General features: G+C 35.9%; 2 protein-coding genes across 2 annotated transcripts in view; one reads left to right on the forward strand and one right to left on the reverse strand.

Annotated features, from left to right (window-relative positions):
* LOC145687394 (putative ribosome-binding factor A, mitochondrial) overlaps positions 1–6,136 on the reverse strand; it is a 44,174-nt gene extending 38,038 nt beyond the window's left edge. The window contains exon 1 of the mRNA XM_081760853.1: positions 5,688–6,136. Within this exon, the coding sequence (XP_081616979.1) occupies positions 5,688–5,845 (158 nt within the window). The 5' untranslated portion in view covers positions 5,846–6,136. The remainder of the gene's footprint in view (positions 1–5,687) is intronic.
* A 293-nt stretch (positions 6,137–6,429) lies between these two features.
* Positions 6,430–14,498, forward strand: part of LOC145687391 (retinoblastoma-like protein 1) — a 39,729-nt gene continuing 31,660 nt past the window's right edge. Inside the window, exons 1-4 of the mRNA XM_081760849.1 lie at positions 6,430–6,816; positions 10,824–10,963; positions 11,560–11,760; positions 12,900–13,090. Of these exons, the coding sequence (XP_081616975.1) occupies positions 6,679–6,816; positions 10,824–10,963; positions 11,560–11,760; positions 12,900–13,090 (670 nt within the window). The 5' untranslated portion in view covers positions 6,430–6,678. The remainder of the gene's footprint in view (positions 6,817–10,823; positions 10,964–11,559; positions 11,761–12,899; positions 13,091–14,498) is intronic.

Genomic DNA, 14,498 nt, shown 5'->3' on the forward strand with positions numbered 1-14,498 from the left:
GAAGAGTGAATGATCACATGAATGATGAATGAAACTGCCTTCTTAGTTGCACTCCTTTCCCGACGATGAGGGTCCGCTGCATGATGGGGGAATTGGTTACAAAACAGTCATATTATGTGAAGAATCAACTGATTTTGGGACATTTCCTTTCAATTTTGAAGGTGCAGTTATGTTGTTTTTTCATCTAACAGGTTCAAAAAATGAAACTACTTGTGAGGGAAAGGGAAATGCATACTTGTACCTTTACCAGTTAATGCTTCATTCTCTATTGAAGATAACAGTGAAGAATACGAGCTCCAGTACTTGAAAAAGGCAGCAAGACTAAGCCCTGTTCGACCTAAGCTCTAAACTGCGATAAACAAAGCTACGTTAAACTAAAACTCGCTGATTTGCTGTTGGCCTACCGACACTTGTACTCCTCCGCAAAATAGTACATATGATTTGATTATTACTTTTACTATGAAGCTCCACATGAAACTGCTACAAATGACTACCATATAATACGGATTATCTAATAATACTGCAATCGAGTGTCGTTAATGAAACAATAAAAATAAACACTAAGCATACGCAGTAATTATGACGCCAATTCAACTACGGAGGCGTGTTCTGCTTGTAAGTCTGAAAGATGGACCAAATGAATCCCGGTTCCGCGGGTGTTGTGGTGAAACACGAACAAGGGAAATCTTTACTCAGTAAGAAACAATTGCTTACCAGCTAAATTTATATCATTTTTCTAAATTGTTCGAGTTTTTTCTTTCTTTTCTGCTGCTGCCCTAAGTATCTGGACAACACGAGACAGTATTGTGAAAATGCACGTGTATAATTTGCTCCTTCCCGTGGAAAGTGGGGGTGACACATGACTAGCCAATCGTATTTGTGACAAGCGGAAGGATACAAATATTTGGTTAATCGGAGTTTAGAGCTTACGCTGAACAGGGAGTAAAGCTTCTTTACACTGATGTTATACATTTCCCTCGTAACTCTTCCGAATAGTGGTTCATATTCTTTTTTTATCATTGACTTGCGGTGAAGCTCAATAATATACAACTGTAATGCAAAGCTTGCTTCCATGACCACCTAGCACATGTTACTGCGCGTCTTTAGTATTTATCGTCATTTATGCACCTGCTTGTATGGCTGCATCTCCGTACAGAGCTTCTAGCTTCGCCCTCTCCTGAACCGGACTACATGCAAAACTAGCATGTAGTCACCACTAGCACAGGTTGGTATCTTTCGCACTTATCTCCCTTTAAACTCATTCACCATCGCTAACGCGCCTGTTCCTAGGGACTTGGGCCTAGGCTACTTGTCCCAGGCCCGTATTTATATATTGGGAGCCCCTGTGCTCTAAATAATAAATCCCCTCCCTCGCACAAACTTATGTCTCAAACAAGGAAACAAGCCGTGATTTTGCAAAGATACTAGCTCTTGTTGAGTAATAATTTAGATGTTACAAAAGTTACATCGTAATTTTAAATGGCCTAACTCGTCCTATCAGGATGGGTCTGCCAAGAATACGCTGTACTTACAGCCATAATGCTTATGCCCTCATGCAAGTAACGTGCTACACGGAAAGCAACATCGTTTATTGAATAAAACTATTATTCAAGATACCGGTAGTATAAGAGTTAAATTTGACAAAGAGATACGGCACATACTCTGAGCCTATAATTAGACTGCTACTCTCAATCTCCATCATACTGGATTATGTATTGCTCCAATATTCTGATTTGTTAACGCACTTCTTCACGTAAACAAATCAGTTGTAATTGGTGCAGTGAATCGTAGGTGCAGATTAAGAATAGTCCGTCAAATTAAAAATAAAATAAAATAAAATACATGTTTTCCACATCGTGTAGAAATACTTCGTCGGTGGAAATTAGCATGTTACCGGTTATACGCCAAGTACGGTATTTTCATGTCGCTCAGCAGAAACCTTTTAGGGGACAATAAGGAAATTAGTGAAATAATTATTACTTCAACAGCTCTTTCTACTAGTGCCCCAAAAATAAACTGGTACGTTATGTCATATACCACTATATTTTGCGCCATCCTAGTTTAAGTGCATGCCCACTGTCGTTGATACGTCTGCTCCCTATGGATGCACCCCCTCGCTAACGCTCGGCTCCTCCTGCTATACTCCTGCACTAACTCGGTTAGAGAGCTCTCGTGCTTTTTAATGGCCATCTAGCACAAGTTAGTTAGTATCTTTTGCACAATTATTCTGGCATATATTCCGAAGTTCGTCGTTTTCATCGTTCCTAGTTTTTGGCTAAAAACGTAATAATTGGTCCTTATCTGTACCAAATGTTAATATTTAATTCGCATAGTATTGCTGAGCGAGCACCATCGAGTGAAGGTGGGTTAGAACCCTCAGGGCACGTTATTTTGTATCTTTATTACAGCTAGGGGAACATGTGTTCTAGAATCTTGCCGCCATGTTGGTTATGTTACTTACCATTACATTGAAAAGCATTGCTTTCTTCACGTTTCTTTACTGTTATTTGCTTATTATACTTTCTACTATTTATTTTTAGATTTATTAAGCCTTGACTTTTACTTACTTTTAATAAATTTTCCTGATTATCACCAGCCATGTTTACATTCCTACTCAATACATTCCCATAATCCTGCCATGAAGTAACCTTGCGCCAAGTAGTTCCCTACTCTGAGCAAATAGTTCCATGTTTAGGACAGTTTATATAAGAAAATAAACACAACTTTCGCTCTCCCTATATATTACCAAGCACACAAACAAGCAAATTATTCATTTCTTCCCGGTAAATTTTCCAGATTTTGCTAGAAATGGACGATAAACTTTGGAACTTAACCCATAGTTCTTATCGCGTACGCACACTATAGCTCTAAAGTGAATCCGCACAGACGAATGCAAGTACACACTCCCAACGACAACTTCGGAGCCAATACCTGAGTCAGAGTAACTACCAAGTGATTTGAGGGACAAACTAAATAATACCCCATTTTTTCGACTTCCTGGAAGTTTACACGCCTCTGGTTTGAAGGTCTAACCTAACTTAATTTAGTACATTTCTTACCTAATATACTACATTTTGGATTTCTTTTTTTCGATTTTTCGTGAGGTCCGACAATACAGCAGTAACGGGACAGGACGTTTGGGCGCCACCATTTGGGCGCGGACGTTTCGGCGCTGCCGTTTGGGCGCCGGACGTTTGGGCGCAAAGCCGTTTAGGCGCCAGACGTTTGGGCGCGAGGTACATAGTAAAAATCACAATTTACGACATATAAAGTAAGCTAGGCACTGAAAACTAAGCGCGAATCAAGATATATACATTTCCTATACTTCTGTTTTTATCTCACCTCATTTATCTATATATTTTCTAAATTAAATAGTTTAATTCGTTTGTGGTATTTGTTGCCTAACCTCGTCATGGACTGATTTTTCGCTTGTTCACTATTCTTGTACTTCTGATCTAATGATTTAATTTTTGTATTATATAAGAAAGCTAGAAAATGAAGGAATCAGACGACTGTTAATAATGCCGGGGTGGTATCTAATTTACAGGTCCAGGCCGCTTCCTTCCTTCCCTTTCCCCGGATAGTGTGCTCCCTCAAACGTGACGGGTTAAATGGCCTTAAATGCCGAGAACCCAGAAATCTAAAAATCCTAAATCCTAATCGAGTTGAGGGAAAGATGTTAATACAGGGTGTCTAAGACATTGAGTTTAGGAACTGCAGTATGCCGTATTTCTGGTATCACTTTTTTATATTAACATTCCAATATAAAAATCAAAACTTAACACACTTTTTTTCGTCCCATTGTAAGCATTTAATCTGCATTAAAGAAAGTGGAGAAAGGGAAAAAAGAACGATTTCAAAGTGAAAAATATTGTTAAGTGTACATATATTGGTCATTTAGTCACTAGAAATGTGTTTGACATTCACACTTATTGCATAACCACAGTAGAAGGCCTGTTTAAATTTTTTAATGGAATATTCTCACTATGTATGTAATGCAGTCAATCATATCTAGTCTGGTCTACTTACCTTTGGCTTGAAAAGTTATCAAATAAAAAGCACACTTAACTTTGGTTGAAACTTAAATTTACAAAATTTAATTGTTAATTTGGTTTTTAGAATTTTGAAATCCCAGTATTTCTAGTATGTAAAACAAAATCCAGTATAATTCAAGGACTTCCACTACAGTAGACACCTTGTGATATCTTGATTGGAACTTAGTACTCAGCGCCTAACATAATGACTTTTTAATTTAACTCGCGCCCAAACGTCTGGCGCCCAAATGGCTTCGCGCCCAAACGTCCAGTGCCCAAACGGCGGGGCCCAAATGTCCGCGCCCAAACGTCACGTACCGAGCAGTAATGCCCTCGTTGCGGTTTCACTGTAGTAATGCTGTAGCCGTAAACATAAAGTAGGCTACAGCGCACTACTCGAAATAATTGCTGAAAAATTATAATTCTTTCACTCATTCCTTCTTATTGTCTCCTAAAAAATCTGCGCTGAGCGACATAAAGTTATTCCATTTGGCATAGATACAATTCAAGAGGGCCACCAGAAGAAATTGTTGAAACATTACAATTATTCCTCGATTTCTTAAAAATATAGCTTCCGGATTTATGGCATGAAAACTACAGTGCAAAAACATAACCAAACTTTGCCAGATGGCCGCTAAAAAGCACGAATGCTAACTAACGGAGTCAGAAGACGACAAGCTGGTGGGCCCGCGCGGGGTTGCGCCCCAAGCAGGCACGGCAGCGATGGTGGGTATACGCGTAAGCGAGGATAACGAAAAGAAGTACAACTGTATTACTTTGTGTGAAATTCTGGGCTTTCGAGTTGCCCCTCCAGTCTGAAGGTGCCCTAGGACATTGCAACATACAAAAAACAATGATTAAAGTATTAATAATTGTTACATTTCACTTTACTTAAGTACTCCGTGGGTTCACAAAAATTTAAAAGGTTTTCTTCATTATTTTTGCGCATCCGTTACACCTGTTCGCCATATTTTACAACTACCATGCTGCGAAAACCTTCCGCGAATTCTTCCGCATCCGGCAAATAGTACTAACTTCTACATATCTTTTCTCGCATTAAACATAACTCCCCTGCCGAACTTACATTCCTAAACATCAAATAAAAACTTCAAATTGTCATTTTTACATCATTTCTCCTGTAAATTTTCCTGATTTTTATAAAAAGCGGAGGGGTAACTCTAAACTTAACCCAAATTCTGTCACCAGCAGAAATATGTTCGCTATATTTTTTTTTTTTTTTCATACAAGTATTCAATTTTACCTGTGAATCTTCCAAAATGTGGTACACCAAACTACACTAGCATCATTCTGTACACTGTACAGAAGTACACCGTCGGTGGAAAATGATATTTAATACAGTCACCTTTCATACACTCACTTATTTTGTCCATCGTAAAGTACTTGTAATGATTTTACTCTAGTAACCCTACACTTGTTAACCTCGAAAACAGCTGTTACTTTGTATTTAATTCTGTTGCCTGTAAATTTGTTCCTTATAATTGAATTTCACTTGTAATTTTCCAAAACACGGTGGGCCAAAACTTGAGCACCCTTATTTTTAAACAGTAGTGAGTCGTGTCCCTCGTAAACTATAATTGTGTTCGATTATTACCTTTGTTCAACTATACTAAATACTATATTCTCAATATTTACCTGCTTTTCTTAGAACCAGTCAGAAACTTCTTCAGGAATCGAGCTTCTCGAATTTCGTTTTTGGAGAAAATAACATTGCCTCTCGTAAAATATCTCACAGTTTCACAAAAAAGTGCATAATTTCGTGTCAGTGCCTGAGGTAAATCAAAGTGATACATCTTTCTTTTACATATAAGTATACCGGTCAAAAAAAAACTTTATAGAAATATTACGAAGTTAGAAATATTGTCACCAGTCAAGAAGAATACAGTTTTACGGACTTTGTTTTCTTAGACAAAGTGTAATACATGAATACCACTCACACAAATTAATTATTAAATATATATTACATTCGCAGTATTATGATCCCACATCCCACTTTGGCTGCGTTAACAACGCTTGTAGAAAGTGTTTTGTTCATAAACAGCTGAAAATAAACTTGTACACTTCTGCCCTCTACATACAATTGGATTTCTTCCGTGTTACTTTTTTTTTCAAGCAGACTAACAATTACAAAAAGAACAAAACATCCGTTGTTATAAATACAGATCCAATAGTAAGATCTAATTAATCAGAAATTATGATGGCCATTAATTGTAGAACTAAATATTTACATATCATAAATAAGCATTATATAAATTGTGAATGAATGGTTTCGAAATCTATTACGGCATTCCTCTATTTCCCGCCCTTTCCTGCGCGGCAGGACTAATATTAGTCCGCAATGATAAGTTCATTATGATATTTAATTATACTGCTTTCCTTTAAAACTCTTGCAAATATTTAGATTTATGCATACACATGCAGGAAATTTTAATAGTTATAAATGACCACTTCAAATAAGAGTTTGGAGGAAAGAAAAAAGACCATAATGACACGTAGGACTATTGCGCTCGACCGAAGGAAGTTCTGTGCTGCGGCTATATTTCCCGCCAAATCGTAGGTAGTGAGTCGCACCAAAGGTTGGGGGAAGAGGTTGGTGAGTTTTATCGTGTTTATTTATTGTAAAATCATGGGTTTATTAGACGAAGCAAATCAAGATGTTTTTAAAAGACATCAAGACTTATGTCTTGACCTAAATATGGATAAAGATGCGGCAGATCAGGCTTGGGAAAGCTACGAAACAATTCGCCAAAACTACGTTCTAGAGGTAAGCATTATAGGAATACTAAACGCTTTGATGGCCGAATTACGGCTGAGTGTTCATTGATTAGTTTAGTACAGTAATACAATAATGTGCAAGTGCTACTACGAAGTATGAAGAGTAATATGAGTAGCAAGATCATTTCTTTTTTTATATATGAGTTGCATATTCGTGTATTTGAGTACGAGGGATTTAAAAAGTAAATGTACGTGGCGTAGCTGACGAATCGAATAAATTTTTAGCTTGAGGTTTCTTGAGTGTGATTATAAATAAAAAGTGGTATTGATTTTGAAGAATGTGTATCTTTACGAAAAAAAACTTGTAATCTAAGTTTTCGATGGAATAGAGAGTAATCAGTAATTGTATAGATGAGAAATGATGTATTTATAAGTGACCCAACTTCTAAAAAGACAACATCCGTATTCGAGGTTTTGCAGGACGTAAAAAAAGTGTTTCGAAGTTTTGGTATTGTAGTTTAATGTAGGTAATGATATTAGTTTGATTATTTCATGACCCTTCTATTATTTGAACGTCCAAATGTTAGCAGAAAGGGAAGGAAATTGAGCTGGGATGTTTACTAACAATTACAGGTACCGGACCTTTTTTAAGTTTTTACAGATGATTAATCTTAGATTAAATTTTCTCAGATATATTACTAATCTTGTTTTCTGAACAGTAGTAGTATAGATGTTTCTACGACGATTAACTAATTGGAGATTTATTAAAGTTTATGGCATCGAGGACATAGGAAATTGATTCTTAAAATGTCTTGATTGCGTAACTACATAGTATAATACATATTAATTAGCTTAAAAGACTTCCCTTAAGCCTTCGATCAGTCAAATAGTTATATACAGTTTGAATGACTGTCATGTGAATGGTGACAGTCATTGAACTTACTGTGTACTTGGACTGGAGCTTAAGCTGTCTTAACCTATGATACAAAGCTCTGCTCAGATTTTCTTGTGAGTCGTAGTATTGCCAAGGGGATTGCACCCGGAACACCAGGTATCTGTCATATTTCACTATCTTAATATTAAGTATGGCTGGAGATTTTGGTCATCTCTTGACAACTATTGTAGATTGTCAGATTGTGAAATTGACAGTGAATCAAGTTGTATATTTTAGTAAGGCTCTGACAACCTTCATGTCCTCTGAGCAAATTATTTGTGAAACAAATTGTCAGAAACTGCTACTTTAAAACAGGCTTGTTGAGTAAGGGTAGTGGTAATAATTTACTTTCCAAGGAAGCTCCTTCGTGTCTAAGCGGTTAGTGTACGCGACTTTTGCGTAGGAGACCCGGGTTCGATTCCCGGCGTGAGCTCATGTGGATCGGATTCCACGTTAATCAGTAGGCCCCGTCTCATAGCCTAGATGGTGAAAGGGATGTTGAACTCAAAATCAACATTACTTTCCAGAGCCCAGACATTTCTATTAGTCCTATATAAACAATATGGCAATCAGTCAATTCAAGACAACGAAATAAATCGATTGACACCAATCTTGACCACTTCCGAAGTGAAACTTCAGGTTTAAAGTCAGTTTACTTTCGGGAGTTTAGAGATTTCAACTGATGCGTGTTCAATATGCACATCAGTCTATTCAGGTTAACTAAAGAAATCAATTGACACCATTCTTCACCACTTCCGGTTTAGTTAAAATTTACTTTCCAGGGCCTGGACATTTCTGGCTTTGCAGAAGTGATCTAATTTGGTGCCAGTCAATTTTTGACTTTCCGTGATTCAATTGATTGTCTATATATGACTACTTTGATTTTTGAAGGTTCCTGTAAATATAAAATCAAACATAGGAAAGGGCATTATAATTTAATGAATGTGTGGATTTTTCCCAACCTTTATATTGGTCATGTTTTGTAGTAGAATGAGTCATAAATTCAGGAAATAGTTTCTAAGTGGAGATCAAGTGGCCTTTGTTTAGCGATGGGGGCGAACTTTTTCGCCTACATTTTTGCGATAGTCTTAGATTCGGTCGTTTTAGGGTTGCATACGGTAAGATAGGTTAGGTTACCAATATTTAATTCACACAGTATTGTTGAGCGAGCGTTAGCGAGTGAGCTTCCTTCTCCCACTCAAGTCACTATAAATTTCAAGGTCAGTAATCTGGCGCTAAATTAGTTAAAACATTTTTCATCACACTTTACTCAAATATCTTATTGCCAGTTTTGGCACCCCATTCTAAACTGTTATCGGTCAAGTTTAAGCACATTTCGAAATAACTGTTGAAAATTATATTGTTTCTGTTCAAAAGATCTACGCTGGGCAACCTGACAAAACCCCACTTAGCGTAGATGGAAGTTCGACGGAGCCACCAGAAGTAATTGTTGAAAGGTTAGAATTCTTTTACGATTTGCGTGTAAATACAGTCTTGGCAAAAGATGTTATAAAATATAGGATCTGCCCGTACGTATCTTCAACATATAAACTCAATGAAGCAAAAAAAAAAAAAAAAATCGTCTGATTCGGTACGTTTGATTGGCTAGTCTCGTTTCCGCCATGATTTTTGGCTCGAAACATCGCGATCTTAGTGGCGCGTAGTGGGTAGAGTGGGTGTGGCGAAGCTGTGACGTATGGCTTCACGATTTTGTTGAATGGGCAGATCCTCTGTTTTATAACATCCTTGGTCCTGACATACACAATAAAAACTAGTCCAAATAAACGTCAAGGCAGTGACAAGAACCGATTCATCTTAACCGGTTCCCGCAATTACATTTCCCAAGAACGAATCGATACAGCCCAGCAATGACCAAATCACTCAACACCTCCCAAGCAACCAGAACACACCGATCATGGAAATGTAAGTGATACACCTAAAAATATAGGTGCATTATTCCCATAACCTGGATGTTCAGGTTCCTCAGCAGATGTTGTGAACAACTTGACCAATTTGAGAATAAAATCCTGAGCTGTAATAAGACACATATAACAACATGCCCTGCTGGGCTCTAACCCGCCTTCACTCGCCAACGCTCGCTTGGGAATACCGTGTGAATTAACTTATTAAACTTTGGTACAGAAAGGAAACAACGTAACTACTAACCTATATGGAAGGCTTAATCTAGAACCTTCCCGAGCCAACAGCATCGCGAATCATAAATACACAGAAACAAGTCTAAGTTTACCCAAACCTAAATGAAAACATGTGGCACTTCAAAGAAAAAAAAATCCAGCATGACGTAAACAAAAGGAGGTAACGTTCACCAAGGGAACCATCAGCACCAAATTTCCGCTTCCAGAAATACCAAGCAAAATGCAATATCAAATTCTCAGACCCAGTGGTTCTCAAACTTCTTATTACCGCGACCTACATTAAATATTAAACAGTACTTTGTGGCCCACCTACTTTTATTGAAATACACATTGTCATTTTACGTAATGGTGGTATTTCAAACCAATTAAGTTTTGTAAATCATATTTCTAATTTTTCCATATATAGGTAACACAGAGCTAATACAATTCTCAACACAGTGCCCTACCCCGTAACAGATTTTGACTCACTCATTTTCTTTCCATCCTAACCCAGCATCTGTACTGACTACAACAGGGGTCTGAGTAACCACTTACTCTTCACCTCATTAATTAACGCTTTCAATTTCATTTCCTGAACTTTACTTACTTTACATCTGCTTCTGCTTCAAAATAAAATTTTCACAATTAAAAGGAAACTCTTATCGCGACCCACCAAACGAACGGCCCGCGACCCACACTTTGAGAAACACTGCTCAGACCTATGGACAAACATCAAATTCCACTTCAAATGGGATCACAAATTTTCAACATTTTGAGTATGAGCAACCACTAGAAGGATCAACAAAATTCAAAGAATGAGTGTACCTGATAGCTTCCAGTTATCAAAAATGAAAAAACAAAAATATCGGTATTACCTATTGCAGTAGCAAAACTTAGAACATTCCAAGTACAAGATAAATACGGTGCTACAAGTTCTGTGTTTCAGTTACTACCACCCAAATGTGAAATGATTTTTATTATTTACAGGGTGATCCGCTCCATTGGATCGCATGCGCTTTGTACGTTGCATGTCGGAACACAACCGTACCAACTGTGGGGGCAACAGACGCACAAATAGAAGGCAATCGTGTGAGTTTGACAAGATTACTTCGATCATGTAAACTAAGGTAAGTAAATATATATTATGTGATACATTTACTGATACTATGTATATAATCGGGAAATGTATATTTGTGGTAAATTCCGTAGGAAAAGAATTATAAATACGAAAATTAGAATGAGTAAAACAAAATGTTGCAAAATGAACAAGAACATTTTATTTTCGTTTTATTGTTCTTATCTACTGCTCTTTTGACATGAAATTTGCCACATACATGTCTTTGCCGATTATATACATACTAACATTATAAGAAATACCAGGCGAATTCGTTATCAAGTTATATTCCTACAACAACATATTTATAGACCTGCGACAATAATTTTGGATATGATTGTACATAATTCTCTTAAGTTGTCCATTTTTCAATGGAACTGATGGTGGCCAATATGAGTTTCACTGTATATTAGTTATACTCACTTTAATATAAGCTACTGTTGGGAACACAAGATAAAAATAATTGTTGATAGTCGTGAGAAAAATTACTTCCCTTACAAACCCTTCTATCTCATTACTTTTCAATGCTAGACAATTCCAGTGAAATTAGAATTTTACATGTGTACAGATCCCATATAAGATAATTATTATTTAAAATTTCATTTCCAGTTTGATTCATTTCTTCAATAAAGTGAAAAAGTGGCTAGACATGGCGAATGTTTCTTCTGAGCTGAGAACCAGGGTTGACAGTTTAGAAAGGAATTTTTCAGTGTCGATGGTGATTTTCAAGAAATTCCAGCCAATCTTCAAAGATATGTTTAGAAATCCTGCTGATGATCCTCCCAGACAGCCAAGATCAAGGAAAAACAGGTATTGTAAATCTGAGAATTTTCTCTTAATAACTAAGCTATTTTGTGTAATGTTTCGCAACGTACATTTCATATTGTTTTTTAAAAAAATCAATGTGATATGATCTAAAAGTACTTCCAGAACAGTGAGAAAACTCGCATATGATCGTAAATGTTGGTATTGTTTCAAATTCATTAAGTAGTATTATGTTAATGCAGTAGTTCCGTATCTTTTTATATATATATATATATATATATATATATATATATATATATATATATATATATATATATATATATATATATATTTAATGATATTTTACTGAACACCGATATCCCAACATATTTAATGTTTTATTGTTAATAATAATATAAAGTATAACAGTACAAGACGATAAGTTTGTATAAAATAGTGACTTGTGTAATATTGAATTCTGTTGTTGCTATTAGAGGCATTAATTGGTAGTCTATTTCAAATCGATTTTCACTTATTATTAAAAGCTTCATCATATTTAACTTTTAAAATTTCGCGACACATCCTGTGAAACTGGGCGATACACTAAATGGGAACAACTGGGTTAATGAATAGTTCCTTACCGTAATTGTAAACAGAATATTGCATTTAGATATTCCTTATGCTCTTTGTTTTTCTTACATTTGTGGTTTTCGAATCAGCATTATTTTGATGTGTTTAGAATTCACACATATCTGTGATTGTAGTGTTACCTAGTAGAAATGAACTATCTTACATTATCAGCGGTAAATTTAATGCCACCTAAAGGTTGAATTTATCCCTTTATTCCTTACATTATATAGCCCCAAGTAATATCGATGATTACTAATAAAGTCTCAAAGGAAAATGCACGTCATGTTTCATATCAAAAGTGTAAAGTGTTTACGAAAGTTACCATTCAACACACGCGCACATACATCGAATGCTACAGGTTGTCACTGAGCACTAGATTCATGGAAATGGAGTGACCAGTGGTTTCTGTAAAATTAATATCAAAATATCAGGTATTTCCATATTATCAAAAATTGCTAGTAATTTTAATAGATGTAAGATTGATTTTTGATACATTACTCGTGTGATTTTGCTAGAAAAGCTCTGTGGTGAATTTAATGCAGTTATTCTAATCTAGATAAAACATTTTATTTCAGACGTGCTCCATGTACACCATCTGAGGTCTTCGATTTTTGTTGGACTTTATTCGTCTGTGCGAAATCTGCTTTCCCAGCCATTAGTGATGATTTGGTAAATTCTTATCACTTATTGCTCTCATGCTGTGACCTTATATATGGGAACGCAATTTTAGCAGATAGAAGGGATCTCTTGAACTTCTCGTTTTCAGGTAAGGAGGCTGGCTTTTATTTAAGTTTTCGTTCTGTTCTATTGTGTGTGTCTAGTTTTGGGCTTAACGTGAACTCAGGTCTTCCTTGTCGAAGACTAGAATGTGTCAGCTCGTTAATCAGAAAGTACAACTTTAAGTCGCCAGTTTAGCAACATACCAGTACTTGAAAGAATGAAATGTAGTGATTTCTCGTATTAGGTCATTCCAGTTTTATTTGAATCACTTAAGTATTTTTATTTTCTTCCAAAATGTTTTAAGATTTAATAAATTTATAGAGCATAGCTTTCTGGAACCTGCTAAACGCTAGAAATTTTGAACTTCATATTTCAAATGGAAAAGTTATTTCGTTTAAAGAAAGAAAATAAGCTCCATCATCATGGTTACATGATTAGAATAAGTGCCTTTGTCGCTGGAGGCTCGGATTCAGTTTCCAGTGAGATGTTATATTGTTCGGATCCCACCTAATTGTGTATGGTGACGTTCCTTTAGCCTGGGTGTGAACCAAACGTAAACTCTAAACCAGAGTTCTAGAATGCATTGTTTGGGCTTTTTATAATTTTGAAAAAGGAAAGTGACGTTATTCGTGTAAGATCTTTGAGTTTCAGTTGAATAAACATAAAAACCAGGTAAGTGGAAGAAATATTTTATTTCGATTTCCAGTTTATATATGACGAGAGTAAATCATGTAAGTGTATTCTTTCGTGATTTACATACATATTATTTTTTATTTATTTTTTAGAGGTCGTAGAACGAATAGAAATTATTTTAAAATTTCGGGAAAATCAGAATTATTTGTGACTTAGTTGGTTCTTTTACATAACATTTAGATGGTTTCTTTTCTTTTTTTAAAAAAAAATAAATAAATAAAGGCTGTGTTTTGTTTGCAAGTGATATAATGTTAATCAAATAATTTTACCTAACTACTGATGTGCACGTGCCTGTTAGTGGATAATTCGAAAATGATGTATCTGTAGTGCAGCTTTCTTATCTAGAGTACACTGAAATTTCCGGTCATGAAAACGTAATCTTATTTGCTAACTAGTACAAAGTTACGTTAGTGTCAGGTGTGAAATGCAGTTAATTAATTAGTGAACTCTTACATGCCTGCACAATTTTATGAAACATTAATGTGTTAAGGTCGACGCTAACCCCATGTTCATACTGATTGAAGTTGGAAAAGGATGTCTTATTCACATTATATCGAACATCATCTTCCATTAGAGTTGGAAAGAAGTGCACCAAGTTATCGATCAATGCATTGGTTTCAATTCTATTGGAATCGATTATAAAATAATATCCATTATAAGCTTCATATCTAAAACCATTTGGAACCAAATTCTCAAGAGTTGAGGGTACTCTACTTAGTATTTAAATGACGTAGAACTTTGTAGGATGTAACAGTTATACA

The sequence above is a fragment of the Thermobia domestica genome, chromosome 1, assembly GCF_964235325.1.
Source record: "Thermobia domestica chromosome 1, izTheDome1.hap1.1, whole genome shotgun sequence".
NCBI lineage: Eukaryota > Metazoa > Arthropoda > Insecta > Zygentoma > Lepismatidae > Thermobia > Thermobia domestica.